At 37.0% G+C, this 18,557-nt stretch overlaps 1 protein-coding gene across 3 annotated transcripts in view; it reads left to right on the top strand.

Moving 5' to 3' along the window:
* Nucleotides 1-11,412, top strand: part of BTBD8 (BTB domain containing 8) — a 30,938-nt gene extending 19,526 nt beyond the window's left edge. For 2 of the 3 annotated variants that reach the window (XM_042820114.1, XM_042820115.1), the window contains exons 11-17: nt 169-298; nt 2,789-2,868; nt 3,805-4,441; nt 4,879-4,966; nt 5,583-5,722; nt 6,820-9,165; nt 10,495-11,412. In XM_042820114.1, the coding sequence (XP_042676048.1) occupies nt 169-298; nt 2,789-2,868; nt 3,805-4,441; nt 4,879-4,966; nt 5,583-5,722; nt 6,820-9,165; nt 10,495-10,964 (3,891 nt within the window). In that variant the 3' untranslated portion in view covers nt 10,965-11,412. The remainder of the gene's footprint in view (nt 1-168; nt 299-2,788; nt 2,869-3,804; nt 4,442-4,878; nt 4,967-5,582; nt 5,723-6,819; nt 9,166-10,494) is intronic. The other variant, XM_042820116.1, reaches the window with a different exon arrangement.
* The last annotated feature ends 7,145 nt before the right edge of the window (nt 11,413-18,557 follow it).

The raw sequence follows: 18,557 nt of genomic DNA, 5'->3' as shown, positions 1-18,557 counted from the left end.
GGGCAACAATCCTTCAAAAACAGCATCTCTATCTACCAGGCCATTATAAAATAAAAGTGATGACATCATTGATCTAGCTTAGGGAGTAAGTAGATTCTGAAAGGAATAATGACTGGTTGCTATGACAATATGCCTCTCGCCAGCTGCTGATTTGTTACTTGAACACAGGGTTTTACGTGCAAGATCCAGGCTCTGCGTGATAAGCTCTGGGTCTTCCTGGTTCAGTCTTTTTATGCTGTTCGTCACACAGAAGGCTGGAAGCTGATGCGGCCAGACCATCAACAGAAAATACAAGCAGGTATGTCTGGCATCAACTGGCATTAGAATTTTTTTAGTAATCTGTTTAGCAGATAAAATGTAGGTGATATTGTGGAGCCAGATACAAATTAAAGCACGGTTTGTCATCCTATGGGTTTCTGAAATGTTATGTTAGAATAGCATGCTTAGGTAGTTTCAAATGTAGAAATCAGAAAATCTTCCCTGCTTTTATTTTCAGGAGAGTATATGCTGGGAAGCAGAAATACCTAGATTGATTCTACTCTTGTTTACAGCTACTCTAAATCATTTAAAATACTGCAGTGGGATTAAAAGCCTTATCTGTCTCATTTTTAAGGAGATAAGCACCATGGAAATATTAAATGTACACAAAACAGAGGATGCGTTCCATGAATTCTGTTTCTGTCCTTTATCTTATTCTACATAATGCATAAATTTTGCTTGTCTCTTGCATAATGCTTCTCTCGGGCTCTGGGAGTAAACGCAGCCAGCTTGCCTTCACAGTTGATTGGTATTGTGACATTGTGTGTGCTACTGCAGAGAGCCCCTAAGGAGCTGCACAGTGTTCACTAAAAATTGTAGCAGGCAGCACTCCCAACAAAAAGGAGTTTTTGTTCTGTGCGTTTCTTTGTTTTGAAGCCCACAAGTATCCTGAGGGTGCGGAACCAACCATGGAGTTTGGGCTGCGGCTGAATATTAGCTTTGACGGTACAATGCTGTAACAGGAAAGAATGTTTAAGAGCTCTTTAAAATCAAAGCACTTTTGATTCAAAGAAGGTAAACATTTCAGTGTTCTTTTTGTTAAAGACTTCAGGAGCTAGGCTGTGGGAGCTGCAGAGCTGTTTGTGCCGACAGGCTGATGAAAATTTTATTCCAGAATTACAACATGCTGAAAGAAAGATGCAGCGTCAGTCTTGGAGCGTGATTTTGGGGTGTAGTCAAATAAGAGCTCGCTGTTACTGGAGAAAACAGATTTGTGATTGTTTTTTTCTGGATTATGAAGTTCGTCTGAAGCTAAGGAGCTGGCTTCAGAAAACAGAAGGGTCTGTTTGCTTTGTTCATATGATTGTTCCCTTATTGTAAATAATGTTCAAACTGTTTTACACTAGAGCTTTCAATATGAAACAAAACACTTAAGATTGAGGTGTGCCTTAGTTGTCCAAACTCCATCTTGCCAGATACTGTTTTGCTTTCTTCTAGATTAAATTGTAATCCAGAGTTAGCATACATGTTATCTGTAAACAGCAGGGCTGCATGAATTATCTGGTTTTAATTACAGGCAAAAAAAATCACATAATACTGGTAGACAAATTTTAATCTTCAAGTGAAATTGGGCTCAGATGATTTAAATAAACTTCTGTCTTAAAGATTTCTGGCAATGGAGGTGTGTCTTTTAGGATTTTAACCTAACCATTTATATAGAATGGGTGGGAACACTGTAACAGGAGGAAAAATGCCACAAGAAGACAGATGATATTGTGGGTTCTATCATTCACAACGTGTCTTGTGCTTTCTTAGGCACAGGTTTGCATGGATTTTATCTTAATGTGTTAGTATGTATTAAAGTGCAGAGTCATTGCTGGAAAAGAATTAGGTCCCCTGGGTGCCATTTTCAGCATATCTTCTCTTCTGTGATTTTTACAGCACTACAGTTAAAAATATTTTTGTTACCTTACATAAGAATTCAACAGAATTTTTGTTTCATTGTTACACATGGATACATTTTTGTATATGTACAAATATACATCAGAGCACGAGGGACTGAATGATTAATTTTTAGTAACATTGCTTAAAAGCTCTTTTTCAGCTGAAACATTTGGGAAGAAAAAAAAAGGAAACCGTATCGATTCTGGGTGCCTACATGACTATAAATATCCTTTTCTATTCTGTAAACTCAATTGATTTAAAAGCTTTATTGAAAAGCGCTTCTCTCCCAGAGTAGAACAGGCAAAAAAAAAAAAAAAAAAGCATTCAATGCCTGCAAATTTCACATGACAATCACAGGGATTGCTCTCATGACATGCAGCTGTATGCTATTTAGAGAGGCACCGTGACCTTACTGTGTACATTCAGATTTGGCTTTGCCACTGTTGAAAATTAATATAATTTAGCTTACTGTAATCAATTTCCTATTTAAATAGTAGAATTTATAATTGTCAGTAAATCACTTAAAAGTCACTCTAATTCTGACAGTCTCTCTTTTTTGTAAATTTCTGTCCACATTTTGTAAGGCCTCAGTACACTTCAAGCGTTACATGAGGTCAGACTGGATCAACAGAAGTGTGTTTTCTGTTTCTCTATCTCCACAGTAAGGGTTAAACAACTTGCTTGTGGCCATGTGATGTTACAGAGATCGCATTTCTCTTTCCAAACGGAAAACCGTATTTTTCCATTTAACGTTTTCCATGTCACCAAAATTAGCCTTCATAAAGTAAGGATGAATTGCTCTCTGATTTCAAATGAGTGTAGTCTGAATTGTTCAGTTTTCTTTTCTGCTAAATGGTCAGTAAAGGGCTTTTCCTTCTTCCAGCCGCATTTGACAAGGGTGATGACAGAAGACTTGCCAAAAAACCTGTATTCACTAGTTCTCAGGTAAACTTCATCTCCAAATATCAGAAGTACTCAGAAGCTTGAAAACATAACTCTTTTCATTATTTGTTTTATATTCAATATTATTTGTCTAATTTAATTAACAGATTTTCCTTTTGGAGAATTTGTATTCCATTGGTGAAATTCAGTTTCTGCACAATTAGTAACGTCCATTATTTTGAAACCTCTCAGGACTTGGCTTTATGCAGATAAGCTCAAATAAAAGATAGGAATTTGTGTTCAGAATCTCACATTCCCCTGTTGCTACGTAATGAAACTGATCTGTTTCCCAGGCCAAATGGTTTGCTCCTGAGCTAATGAATCTCTGCTGCTGTCACAGCCATGGCAGCACTGTGTCTGTTCACTCCCTGCCCTGAAAAAATGTTCCCCTGGTCTCAACAACGCTTCTGTTGAGATTTACACTCAAAGTTACATTACTGTTTATAGAAAACTAGCATGGGTTTCATATGATCTGATGGTCATGGATACAGTGTGATTACATGAAGATTCCATTTCATGTACTTAATTCTCCCATCTTTCAGAATGGCTTTGCCTGAGAGCAAGGATAATTACTGTCACTTCTCTAGTGGAGACACTGTTTGGTAATGGTTAAGAAAGAATCACATGAATTTTAAGTTAATTCTTATGTCTGTAGCAATGTATAGCCTTTATTCCTCTTTGGAAAATATGCATAAGTAGCTTCCATCATCAGGCACTGGTAATACACATAAAACAGACAAATTTGTATGAAGACTTTTTTTTTTAACCTCTGAAAGGCAGCAACCTGATCTGAAAATATAGATCTTAAAAATGATTTCACTTTTGAAGCTTGTTTTAGTTTCCTGTACTATTTATGAAATAGCTGATTCAGAAATTAAAGATTACCATTGCTTAGTGTGATAAATTTCTTCTGTTTTCTTTCGGATGCTTTTTCTCTAGCTAAATAAATCCATCAGTGAATTTGCTGGTAAAAGGAATACTTCTTGGACAGAACACGGCAAGAAAGATTGCTGGGGAGATTCTCCCACTAATCAGGATAAAATGAAATCTGATGGATTAGGAGCATCTGGACATGCAGCGAGCACCAATAGAAACGCCCCTAGCAAGACTTCAAAGCATGAGGATGTAAAGGGAAAAGATGGCAAAAAAACAGTTTCCAAGCTTAATAAAGATTCAAAACCTGGGGAAAAAACTACTTCACCAAAGGCTAGAGCTGTTATAAAAACAAAAATAGAAAATAATGGAAATGCAAAGGCTGAAAGCATGCTTGCCAAGCAAGATGCTGAAAAGACATCCACTTCAAGTGGACAAAAAAATTCAGGAAGTGTCAAAGGATTAAAGAACCATGAAGGAAAAACAGCAGGTGCCAGACCTAAAGTGCTGACGGTAACCTCAAGTGTGCCCAGCAAAACAAAGCCATTAAAAAAAAACACTGGGAAGGAATCTCCATCCACCGCAACTACAGCAGGAACATCCAGCAAGTTAACAAACTCCAGCACAGATATCCAGGCTGCCAGTGAACAGACAGAAGAATCCAAAGAGGAAAAATTGGCAGAAGAAGGAAAAAAACATACTGGTAATTTATATATATATATATATGTATAAAATTATATATTATATAAATTATATATTTATTTATTTCCCAAAAAAGTCTTCTGAGCTGTCCCAGGCCAGCCAGGCACTGACAAACTCCCTGGGGAAACCTTAGAAGAAAACTATAGATTGATACAAGTGCCCTTTCTTTCCCCGTAAGCAAATATTAACTCTAGAAAACAGTGTACCATTATATACTTTACTAATTAGTATATTATTAGTATGCTAGTAGAGTATTAAATTCATAGACTTTGTTGTTAAAAAGTCTGTCCTCAACTGATATCCATATGAAATGCTGTAAGTTTTACAGGTTTAGCATCGATCTGATTTTCAATTGCTGACCTTCATATGTTAGATTTTTTTTTAGTGATATGCACTGCATTTTATCTGATAATTAAGTTAGAATTTACTTCACAACAGTGATAACGAAGTCTTCTTTGAAGACGTCAAATGGAGTCGCCAACAAAAAAAAAAAAGCTGATCCTGAAGTTAATACCACAACAAGCAGGTTTGTTACAGATCAGCACGGTGGGTTTTGTTGGTGTGTGTGCATGCATGCTTGTGAAATGGTATTTTTTTCAGTTGAACTGTTACACTTGCTATTAAAAGTCAACCTGTTCTTTTTAACCTGAGAATATTTCAGAATGACTGCCTATCACATGTTATTAACAAAATATTGAGTTAGTGGTTGGAGCTATTTTGCAAATGAAAGATTGGCTTGTTTTTTCTATTGCTTTTTTTTAATGCTAATTGTTTGAATGTTGTTATAGGTCATTCAGAATTCTGCATACTGGAACATTTAATGACTACCCAAGGTGTTGTAAAATTATCGTTTTGGGGATAGCTTAGACTGAGCTGCAAAAACACTGGACAGGAAGAAGTTCAAATCCTGTGAAATATTACACTGGTCATTTGTATTTTGATATATGAGTGTGTACGTGTGCCTGTATGCATATATGCACATATATAGGTGAATGTATATTTTCTTTCCAAAAGAAGTATACCTTTTAGGTTGGATTTTCAATGTTTTTATGTATGTGTATAGATTTAAACACATATACTGCTTGTTTAAATACAATCAAACATTGCTAATCTTGAAAATAATGCAAATGATTTATTTGCAGTCTAACAAAAAAAACAGCTGGAAAATTGTCCAGTGAACAGAATGCACAGGCTGTTCTAAAGAAGAAAGGGAATGGGAGCAGCAATGCTGCAGCACAGCAGAAGGCTCAGGACACACCTACCCATTCTCCTAAGAGCCAAGGTATAGTTTCACACTGCAATGAAACAGCCCTCTGTTGGTTTTTTTTTCCTTTTTACTGCAAGCATTGGCAAAATCTTGTGAGCAATTCTGTTTTCCGTATTTCACTTTTGGTGACAGCCCTAACCAGTGAAATGTATCCAAGTGTCAATTTTAACATATTTGAAGAGACGGCCTACAGTTTCACTTGTTGTTTTCTTCTGCTTTGATCTGCTTTGCAGAGCCTTTTACTTGCAGTTACCTTGTGCCACTGCAACTACAACTAGCATTATGTTCAACCAAAATCTGTAGGTCAAGCATTTATAATTAGCACAGAAGATCAGGACTGCAGACAGCTTCTTGAAGCATCAGTTTATGCCACCCTTTTTATTGATGCCCCCCAGAAATCACTGTACTGATGCTGACCTGCCTCAAACTAATTTCCACCACAAGTGTGGGAAATGACTTTATGAGCACAGAGAAGAAGCTCAGCATTACAGAGATACAAAGCATTCAGGATGGAGCTGTTCTTAATCTCATTTGAAGCTGGCACTCACCAACAGTGGTAGGAAAGCGTGTTCAAGTTGCATTATCCTATATGTATTATGATACAGAAAACATAGATCCTGTCAGTTTATGGTCATTAGAGATCTTGCAGCATTGTCAGGCAGAGCAGGGATATTAATTCTGGTATTCTAATCACATTATAACTAATGTAATTATTTTCTGCCTTCTCTCATTTCCTCTACAATATAAATTACATACAGTACTCATCACTTCCTGTGCTAAAATACTGTGCGTGTGCAGTGTTTTTATCCCTATCAGATAGCTGCTGCTTTCTGCTCCAGTGATGGCTTCTTCAGCAACAGGTCAAATTCCTTTATGTCTACAAAGCACTTTAGTTCCAGAGATGGTATGTTAAATACAAGATGCTGTTTTCATCTTGTGTTTATATTTAAGATCTCTGCTCTTTGTGCTTTAACAAGCTTTCCATTCTCTAGCTGCACAAAAACCTGAATAACCTGCTTCTCAACACAAACACACGCAAATACAAATTCAGTGCATAAATGTTGACTACAATGTACAATCTTTATTTATTAACTTATTTTACTGTCTGCTAGGAACTATGGGGGAGTCACCAAACTCACTGAAATCAGGAGTGTCTCCAAAACATAATGAAGAAAGAAATGTAGCACAACATCTGGTTCAGACAACACCCCCAGAAAAACATCCTTCGGCCAAGAAGAAGAGTATTAAGCCATCACAAACACCTGTAGCAAAAGCCACTGCAAAAATCGTAACGCCCAAAGCTCAAGCTCTGTCAAAGCATGGTGAGATAACAAACAATAAAGACCCAAAACCAAAAACAGCTGGGCAATCTGTATTAAAATCTCAGTCCTCTACCCCAAAACATTCAAGGTGTGAATCTCCTGTTGTCCAGAAGAATATGCAGACCTCTGAGCACAGAAGTCCAGGACAGAAACTTGGAAAAAATGCAGCTGATGTGGCAACTGTTCAGCCTCATGACAACAATGAATGCAGTTCTGCAAAGCAAAGTGAATGTCTGAAATCTGTGATGGGAGGTAGCAGAGAAGATGAGCTCCTGGCATCTTGTCAGCCCGATAAACAAAAGTTACTGGTTCCTGAAGACGGAGAATACAAAATACAATCAAAATCTTCTTTAGTTATAGGAGAAACGGTTTCTAAATTGCATGTTTCACTGCAAAATGGAATGGAAGCAAGAGAAATCTGTGGGGATCAGGCTGAAATTAATCAGAATAAAGACAGAAATTTAGCTGATAATACTGCTGAATTTTGCTGTCATGCACAGTCTACCAGTGATGAATACTCAGACTTTTCCAAGGAAACAAATCAAAATGCTGCTACTTCAGAAGAATTGGTAGAACAGCCAAAAGCAAAAAAAGTCTGCACGGAACAAAGTGATCAATTAAGCACTGATACGGGTCTTAACCATAGTGAAAACATTGTACCAAGCTTTTCCAAAGGGATAACTAATAAAGAGGATGTAACATCACCTCCTCACATTCACATGGAGGGATTTCGTCCAGCTGATGAGTCATGTGGCGCATCAGCCTTGCCTGAATACAAATCAGGTACAGTAGATTTAGATGATGTTTCAAAACATTCCATAGAACAAACAAGAGACAAATGTTCACATAATTACACAGAGTCTATTGATCCCACAGAAATGCCAGAAAACCAGGAAAATGCAGAAATTCCCTTTGTGGACCACTGGAATACTGGTGCACTAGATCCAAAAGAGAGTCCTGAATCAGATACTGGCAGTGCAACCACATCCTCTGATGATATAAAACCAAGATCAGAAGATTATGATGCTGGAGGCTCTCAAGATGATGAAGGATCCAATGAGAGAGGGATTTCTAAATGCAGCACCATGTTGTGCCATGATTTTCTTGGAAGAAGCAGCAGTGACACCAGTACACCTGAAGAATTAAAAATTTATGACAGCAGCCTTAGAATAGAAGTCAAAATGAAAAAAGAAGGCTCTGATCTCTTCCGTGTTAATTCAACAAGTGATGATGAAATACCAAGAAAAAAACCTGAAATTTGGTCTCATCAAGAAAGTGCAAGGAACAGAACCAGAGAAACTGAAAATTCTACTTTTGGCAATGCACCGTTTACTCAGGAAGCAGACCAAGTTTCTTCTTCTGCTGATGAAACAGAAGATGACAGATCTGAACCAGAAAATGTTGCAGGAAACATTCTTTCATCAAACGTTCCTGCTCAGCAGTTCCAAGGAATTGATAATTTAGCTTTCGAAGATGCAACAGAAAGTGCTACTGCAAGTCAAGAGTTTTCTAAAACTAAAAGTTTCAAACGATCTGTTTTACTTTCAGTAGATGAATGCGAAGAATTGGGATCTGATGACAGAGTGGAAACTCACACTTCACGTCAGCATTCAATAGATTCTCTTACTCCTTCAGACGTATTTGACAGTGTTTCCCAGGAGCACCATGGAAAGACTTTTTATTCAAGATACTCATTGGAAATTGAAGATGGATTCTTGGATTGCAAACAGCCTAAGGATCAAGACAACAGAATGGATGAAAGTGAAAGTTCTCTCCAACATCTTCATGGTACTGAAATCCCAGGGAAGGAGGATAAAGGTGCTTCAATGACTGAACAAAACTGTGCAGAGGAAGTACACTCAGTAGCTAGTCCTTGTCCAGGGGAAAAACTAAACACAAAGAATGAAGCGGCTACTGAATTTCAGCAGTGCAATAAATACTTAGACAATGATGCAAAATCTCAAGAAAGACCGTCTCATCTGAATCTTCATCAAAGAGAAACTAATGCTGATGTGCAAAAGAACAACTCCGCAAAACCTGCAGAAGCCAGTAAGAATCAGATACTGACTCAGGAAGGCCAAGTGAGAGACAGTCAACCAGCACCTACAGAATACGCTAATACTGATTTACTTCCAGGTAATGTACAGAAATAGAAACATTCAGTCGTTCAAAAGCAAGTTACTAGGGAAATCTTTGGCAATTTGTATGGGATTGAATCCTGAACTGAAGTAATTTTGGCTAAAATTACATTAAATTTAATTATTTTTAAGTATTTCACTTTGGTACAGAATGATTGTCTGAAATATCCGTAAATACTGTGCTGTTCAATGAGAAACGTTGAAAGAAATTTTAATGTAATGCTAAAAGAAAGATTGGATGCAGATTTCTGTACTTAAGTTATTTTTGATCCAATCTAACATTGACAGCATCTGATGGAAACTTAGTATTTGTTTTGTCTGCTTGACAACATATAGTATGTCTGAATGGGATGTGCAATAACTACAGTAATAACCTTAACTAAAGCGCACTGAACTGTTTACCTGCACAGCTATATGCATTACTGTTGTAATTTATTGATTTATATATTTCACATAAATTTGGATCCTTCTCCCACTGAATAACTATTTGCCATATTCATCAGTGGGAACAGGTTTGAATTCTGACTTAGAGCTTTTGAGATGTCTACGATTCTAAATTTTACCAGTAAAAGCTTATTTCCTAAAATAGAGATTATACTTAGAACTGATGCTTACACATAGAAAAGTTCTAATTTGTTTCATGTGGCTAGATGGAATACTTGTCTAGTTGTTTTGTGTTTTGTCTTCTTTATACCAGTAACTCAGTCTGTTTATCTCATCAAAAATATACAATAGTGTTATCAACTATTGTGTATTCAAGAGTAATGAAAAACTGATGATGATCTATGTTCAGCCAGACTACATAAAAAGAAGACATTAAAAGCTGTACTTTTTTTTTTGAAGTTTGCTTGCCCTTGCCTGCAGCTGCCCTTGCATGTGCAATGTGGAAATAAGCCTGTGGATAAACTATTTTGTTTTTAATTCTTTCCTAAGCTGACATAGCTTAAGTCACCATACAGTAATCATTCTCTATTAATTATTTCCATGCACCTCCTGGTCTAAATTTAATTTATGTAGTAAATGAGAAATTTCATGTGCATTAAGTGTGTATTTACATTGTCATTTTCTGTATCAGAAACTTAATTATGGAGGTTATTGTTAATTATCAGTGGTGATCGCTGCTTTAACTTAATTTATAAACCATACTTTGTTTTCTATATAGGAAATAAATGCCTAAAATTTTGTCAATTTTGTATAACCCTCCATCATTCCCTTTATAACCTGGTTGGATTATCTTTCCTCAATGAGTTAAGTTTTGCTCTACACAACCCTTGAGGGGAGGATCATCTGCAATTTTTACATTGTACAGTATTGTGAATTATTTCAGGAGACATAGATGATTATGACACAATGGCACAAACCTGCATGTATGAGCATCGGCCTTCAAAAACCCTTTCTCCAATATATGAGATGGATGTTGGAGAAGCAATTGAACAGAGGATGGATTCAGAAACAGCAGTTCTTGACGTGGATTTTGAAGATCAGCAGTTTGTAGAACAGGACTGGACTCTTCTCAGGCAACTGTTATCTGAACAGGACTCAAACATAGGTTTCAAAAACTCTGTTCCTGAAGACCTTAACTTAGCACAATGTCTAATCAATCAGACGCTGTTTCTGGCACGAGATGGTTCAAATCCTCAGGGTACATCACAAGTTGACACATTCAGTAGGTGGACTGAGCTTATGTCTCCACTTGATGATTCTTCAGCAAGCATTACAGTGGCAAGCTTTTCATCTGAAGACTGTTCTTCCCCTCAAGGGGAATGGACAATTCTTGAACTGGAAACTCATCATTAAGGTGATCAAATGTTTGAAACCTAACTCCAACCCGTTCCCCAAATCTATTTTTGATGTGTTGTTTCCATACAGTGAAATACTGCATCAGTCAAGAGCAAGCAATTCTTGGTACTGAGGCAATCTTTCTGATATGAGGTAAATATGTTAATTTATAATCTAGATTTAATTGCAAGTACAGAAATTTTTCAAGTCTTAACCGTATGTCTTTTCTAAAATGAACTTTGAGCATGTATTTTCTAGACTTGTTAGAAAAATTAGATGACATGAAAGAAAGATCTTGGTCTCCTCTCTGCTTTTATCTTCCTTTTGGCCACTTCATATGCTCATTGAGCAAGAGATTAAAGATAACTGCACCTTTAGTAGGGCTACTCCCTCCTTTTTTTCTTCTCCCTCTCTATATGGTGACTTCATTTTACAACAATAAAGATTCAGACTGGTTATGTCAAAAGGTCATGAGTGCCAACACTGCTTTTAATACTAGAAACATATTTTTGTTCACAGAAGAGGTTTCAATAGGAATCCTGTTTGGGCTTATGAATAAGAACAGATTTTCATCTGTTGCTGCCAGACTTCATATTTTACTACTTATTGTTTGCTTTGTTTACAAGTTTCTAATAATTTTTTAAGTGTTATTCCCTTCAAATACTTCTATATAAAGGGTCTGTGCTAGAGGAAGGGCATCACTTCTTTCTTGAAAATGTACTTAAGTAAATATTTTTTTAATGGCATAGTACATTAATTGAGAGGAGTTGGGAGAATGCTGCTCGTGTTTGAAAAACAGCATGTCTGATATTTGTGAAAGTATACATTTCAAGACCTGGTAGAAGTTATCTAGTCTGGTGACTCTTGTCTTTCACACAGTTGAAAACCTGAAGTATTCTATCTCCTCTTAGTCACCAAGAGGAAAAGTGCCTTCATAAGAGCCATATGGCAGTAAGAGGCTACTAATAGTTTGGGGTTTTTTTGTTAGAACTGTTTAAGATAAACATACAACGTGTGCTGACTATAACCATTGGTAATAAGGTCAGTTTTGCAAACTTTTGTGTAACTCTGACAGTGCACCTTAATTTTGTTTAGGAACTTCATTTATTTTGTTCATGATCAGAAACTCAGCTGTGTCAAAATATGACTGAAGACAGACCTTGTCTTATCTTTGGATTTGACATAATAAAGAGCTCTGAGGCAAAACATCTACTCAAGAATGCTACTTTGTTGCATTTCTGATACAGAAGCAAAAGTGATGTTTTCCACAAAATAATTGGAAGAGGAAAATTAGGTCATTCTTTAACATCAAGAAAGCAGGCAGAAAAAAGTTAGTTTTCCTTTCTGTTTGACAATGATCTTAAAAACCCATGGAAGAAAGATATTCAACATGATAATTAAAAACCTTTCCTGTACTACTGAATTATACTACTGAAAAATAACTGACAACTAGCCCACAAAGCTTCACATGCATTGTACTGGAATACAATCATATTACAGGGTTGTGGGTGGGTTTTGTTTGTAGTTAATTTTCATACTACAGCTGAGAAAGCAAGACAGATTCTCTTCTCAAGTCCCCACTGATGCTGGTGCTATTTCTGCAATAGTTTTGTAGTAGACCAGTGCGGAGAACTTGGTGTATTATTCAGTTGATGTATACTGATGCAAGAACAGAATTCAGCCATGTTGTTTCTGTAGAAGTAGCAGGAAGAGAAAGTCGTATTGTTTTTAATTCATACTACCCGACTGCCTGTGAGCCTTAATCAGACCAGTATCCCACTGGCGAGACACTGTACAAACACAGAATTAAAGCAAGAACTTCCACAGAGTGCTTATAATCCAAGTTAAGACAAAAGATTAAAAAAAAAAAAAAAAACAAAAAAACCACAACATAGATGGAAAAGAATCAGAGTCAATATTTGCCCACCTGATTAGCAATGGTTTCAGTGCATCATCAGCTTGAATACTTTTTCTTGTCCTCTGTATTCATTATGGGAAGGGAAAGTGGGAGGGTAAGATTTGAAGACCAGATAATGAGGGACAAATCCTTGTTTGAAACCTTAATACACAGGCAATCAAAGCTAGCATCATGGGCCCCAAGTAAATTATAAGAGCTCCCACTGAGCTGCAAAGTGAAGACTGGGTATGTACAGCTGAGGAAAGGGCAGAGGGGAAATCAGCGATGATAATGAAGAGACAACATAGTCAAAGCTATTGCTAAGGACTTCTCTTGGCAGTAGTATTTTAAATGAAACAGGGCAATACAATTGCTTTCGTCAAAACCTAAGGTGAGAAAGGTACAGACAAAAGGTAACAAGTTACATGAAATTCAGTTATGTGTGGATAAAGAAGTCTGTACCCTACAGGTACAGCTGAGAAATTCAGAACAGGACTTAGACTTTACAGTGATGACCCTGCTCTTGCCTAACCTGAACAACATTTTACCAAGTGAAAAAAAACCTGTTTAACTGTTTTTAGATGTTTAATGGATATGGATACATTAAGTTTAAAATAGGTTAGACCTTCAAAACATTATGTCAGTAGGTGTAATTACCATTCTTGCTTGGAAAAATAAGAGTCTAGATGGCACTGGAGGAGTTGTTATGACCATTTTTACACTTTACTGCTAGCAAAACTGTATTTGTGCAGCAAATCACATATTGTAGAGAATAAAAGCAAAAGCTGAGGCTGAATACTGAAAGCATTGAGGAAAGTGGAGGTTCTTCTAAAGGATTTGCTGAAAACAGAATTAGGGAAGCTAAGGAAAGTGTCAAAGATGGGGACAGGAGTCAAATGAGGAAGGAATAGCAGTGTTGAGGTTAGGTAAGAAAACGTTCCAAGATGCGATCAAAAGGAGATTCTGGCTTCTTTCAAAAGAATGGCCAGCAGATCCCATTGGGAAGAATATGAGAGAATATTAGTAAGGAAACTCTTAACATGAAGAGAGACGTAATAGTTAGCAAAACTCTTCAGTTAATGTATTTACTTTGGGTTTTAAAGGCATGAGATATACTCATGAAGCACAGCAAAAGAATTCAGTAAACAAACTGCTCACAGGAAACAGTTAATTCAGATAAAAATATGCACATTATAATAAAAATCTAAGTATTGTTGGAAAAGATTAGTAATAAAGTTCAAGAAATATGGCTTGCTGGCAATATTTTAATTTCTGGGTAATGTGTGACTTGAACGTACATGTTTAATGAACTTATTCCACATTTTTCTTCGCAAGGTATTAGATCTATTTCAAAACAGTACTGAATTCTCAATTTTATTACTGGGAGGAGCCAGTGGGCAAGGAACTTCCCCCTTTTTCCTCACACATACACTGTCCATGAGTTCCCCTAACACTGTCTTTCAGGAAACATAACAAAAAATTAAATCACCTGTTCCAAGTACAGATTAAAGGAAAGTATTTTAAAATTGAGTTATGTCATCTGCAAAGTAATTGCTAGCATGCTCATCCTACTTTCAGTAATCTAAACCTTTGCATGAAGCAAGTAAGAACAGCTATTATGTCGTTCATCAGTTGCTCAGAACATTTGAATAGATATAGTTTTGCTACCACTAACATCAAAGGAAAAACTGTTGACCTCAGCTGAAGCAGGTTCAGGACTTAGCTTTATTAAATGCATGTACTAGAAATGCTACTTTTCCAATATATGTATTTCACACTCCTCTGATTTTTATTCTAACTTATAATATCTTACTATTGTAAATGTGACAAATGGCAGCTATAAAGACTTCAATTTAGGAGTCATAATTGTATGTGTTCTGTTAATATTTCATGACTAGAGTGATTTAACATTTCTACATTGATAGATGACATTCTTGCCAGGACTGTGCAGGAACTGAGGACAAAAGACAGAAGCAGCAGCCCTGTTAGAACAGATGACTCCATGAAAATGGGCTTTTAGATTTGAAAATGCAACATAGATAAAAGCTTTGATCTCTTGCAGCAAATTCATAGTGGTTTCCACCTGTATCTTTTGAACACAAGCTACAGAGACTGTTTTTCAAAAATAAGCTCTACTGTGCTCAGTTTTGGAAAAATCACAGCTCCAATCCATTCACTTAAAATGAAGCTTCCTATCAGCAGCTACTGCATATGTTTAAGAAAACAACGCTTGTTACAGAGGAAGATAATTTACACTAAAAGCAGCTCTCAATTTAAAAAAAACCTGGTTCCTATTTTTCTTAACTGTTGATAACTGTTAAGTGAATAAGCTATACAGGGCATGTATGCACATGCACACCTGTTTACTCTTATATTTGACCTTCCCTTTATACTTGCTGTGTAATCATCTGCCCTGTATAGTCAATTCGGCTATAGTTCTGCAAATGTAAGTGAATGCACTTCAACATTTGCAGACTGGCTTTCAGGTTAAAACCTTTTCAGGTTCACTTCTCAGAAAGGGTAATGGAACTGGCACCGGGGGCAGGCAATATGCATATTCATGTTATGTGTTACTCAACTTAATGAGGCTCTAATCTTGATCAGCCATCTGGAAGCAGTTAAAGTATGAGATAATTAACAATGCAAAGCCATCAAGTTGCTTCCTTGATATATTGCTGGAGTTCCCAGCTCAGAAGTCCCTTCAGATAGAGAAATCAAAGTTCTGCAATACAGCATTTTGCATTACACGCAACGAAAGACCTACTGCAGTGTAATATCTTCAAGATCCAAAGTCTCAGTACTTGGGGCAGGAGGAGCAAGTGAATACTCTGGTCAATCTGAATAGACTCACATGTACAAACCCAGGGGCAATTCATCCGATCTTATGCACACAACTAAATGGGACATTGATGTTTTTTCAGCTCCCACTGAGGTTAGCATGAACAGTATCATATCTGTATTTATAAGAATCAGGATATTTTAAAGTATTTGAACAGAAAGATTGATAATCAGAATAAAGTTCTGGCTTATATATCACCTTGAAACCAAGCTGAGTAAGAGTGTAACAAATGACTGAAGTCCACATCCTCATAGCTGCAATCTTTACGCAGTACTCTGGTACCACCCTGGGTTTACCCCAATCAAGCACATGTGTGATTATCTCAAACTCGTGCTTACTGAGATCGCTTCAGCTCTTCACTTTTTTATAATCCCCTCTGAACATGGCATCCTGCATCTCCATAGAATTGTAACAATGTGCTGAAGATTAACAGACAAACCAAATTCAGCGTAGGTAGCATCAAAACTTCGTTACCTTCATAGAATGAGGCAGTTTTCACACCTATGAACTTAAGTCCCACCTCTTAGTGAAGTTTCCTATCTGTAACAAAATTCCTGCCTGTGTCGCTGTGGTAGAGCAAGAAATTAAAATCCCTGTATTTTGGACTATCACACTCCAGTAATTTAGATGAGTCTATTTATATAAGAGTAATAGGATGCAGTTAGAGAAGAGTTTTGAGTTGCTACCTGTAGTCCATGGCATTAAAATCCTTTTTATATTTTAACCATTTCATCTTTGGGAAAGTAAGGGGCATGTTAAGTTCTCAAACTGAATGCTTGCACGTTTTCAATTTGCTTGCTTTCCAAACATCAATTAGGACTGTAGCTGAGGCCCAAATAACCACATTTCCAAGTGATTCCTCATGAGCCCACTCTTCTGTTTCCAGAATCACTGTAGGGCTGTGTACTTCCACAAGTTTTCTTCCCCATGCTACATATTGGAAATTCTTAATTGATTTGTGTATGACAGATGGAAATAATAAATCCTATGTGTAACTTAAATGCTGAGTCATTGTACTTCATTGAGCATGTGGGCTGCTGCCAAGGGTTAGTTTTTAGCTCTGTAAAAAAACGTTACTTTTTATACCCATTCAGTGGACCTTTGGATCCACTTTCCTCCCCTTCAACAGGGAAAAAAAATTACTTTTTCATGGATCATATCAGAAGAGAACAAAACAGGTGATGGGTGTGAAGATGCAAAAAAGTGTTCTCTTTAATATTCAAAAAAAGATGGCAAGTAGCTTTGTGACTGCCCAGCAAAATCTGATACCAAAAGGTACTGATTCATAATATGCAGGATATGTGCAGAGAAACATGAACTTTGTGAGAAATGTTGCCCTGTCATAAATTAGTTATTAATCCAAACACTTAAGCCATTATCTTCATCATATGGGAGGTCTAATCCCTCTTAGGCAGTAATAGAAGGATTTGGTGGTTCTCTACCATGCACCTAAGGGTTATTTGATATGCTGCCAGACAGGACCCTATTCTTCCTCTCTGCAGCAGCTTCACCTGTATGTGAAACACACCATGAAGACATGTGCAAAAGGAATGCTCTTATGAATTAAAACAAGAGCTAGCAGAACATCACAGATGATCATAGCAGCAATAACTGTAAGTCATTAAGTGAGATCAACTCCTCTACCATAGAAAAGCAGCATAAAAATCACAGAATTGTAGGGATTGGAAAGGACCTCTAGCAATCACGTAGTCCAAGCCCACCCCACAAAAGGAGGCAAATCCTTTCATTTAGAACTATTTTGGTTGCTACTTGATTCATTATTAGAATTCAAACCACATCCCTCAATGCACTGTTCAAACCCTCAAGAATAAGAGTCCAAAGCTGTAGAGAAACAGAAGGTCCTTCGTAACATCAGATACTTACAATGAGCACTGAATTGGCATAGGTATGATAACAAAGCAGATTTTAGCTCTTAATATCAGGCAGCAGAGGATCCCTCAAAATCACTTTGTGGAAGAAATAACACTGTGGAAGTAGGGGGGGAAGAATGCTCTGAAAAATCTTTCAGACCCAGCTCCATTCAAACAGCCTGCTACTTAGATCGGGAGGAACCATCTGAGCAATAATACAAAAAAATGAAACAAATCTACTCACCTGTTAAATATATTTTTACTATGAATTGTCATTTTATTCCATCTTATTCTTTTCTGTCAGCATTGATGTAGTTCACTTAATGCATGTACACATTAGACAAATTCAAAGACATTGATTTATAACAGCAGTGCTTGTGAATTAAATAAAACCACCTCAACAACAGCTCCTGCTCTGTACTCCAGGAATTTCTTCAGTACAATGAAATACAAACTCATTCACTGTGTGCATGAATTCAAACTACAGATCAGCAGATGAGGTTTGATCCAGCTGACATCACAAAACTGTCTTATTATAACTGCATCTGTAGAGAATTCCTGATGTTCTCAACACCCTGATTTTTGCACACAGTTGGGCAGTCTAAAAAGGATCCACAGTGTCACAGGAAATGATTTCACAGTTCACTGGCCATGTCACAGCCATACAGAGACACCACAGTCCAGACACCCCGCATATTTGTTATTTTTCTTTAATGTGCTGACTTGCACATTTACGCTCGATAGAAATGTAAGAATTAGAAACATGACTTACCATCCAAAGCAGCACGACATCCCCACAGCCCTGCAGTAGGGGTAACTAACACTGGGCGCAGGTGAGCAGCAGCGTGAATCCACTTCTTATTCGCCTGAAACAAGAGAGAGGAGTCATTTCTCAATCACTGGGACACCTAACTCAGCTCCTCAGCATGCTTGCTATTTAACATGGACATGTTTTAAGCATTCTATAGAGCTTTAGAAAGAAAGGTTTTCACTATTATCTCTGA

This window comes from Centrocercus urophasianus, unplaced genomic scaffold, assembly GCF_019232065.1.
Source record: "Centrocercus urophasianus isolate 14NV4802_14NV808 unplaced genomic scaffold, USGS_Curo_1.0 seq_18, whole genome shotgun sequence".
Taxonomy (NCBI): Eukaryota; Metazoa; Chordata; class Aves; order Galliformes; family Phasianidae; genus Centrocercus; species Centrocercus urophasianus.
Note: the sequence above shows the minus strand (reverse complement) of the source record. Positions and strands in the feature narration are given on the sequence as shown.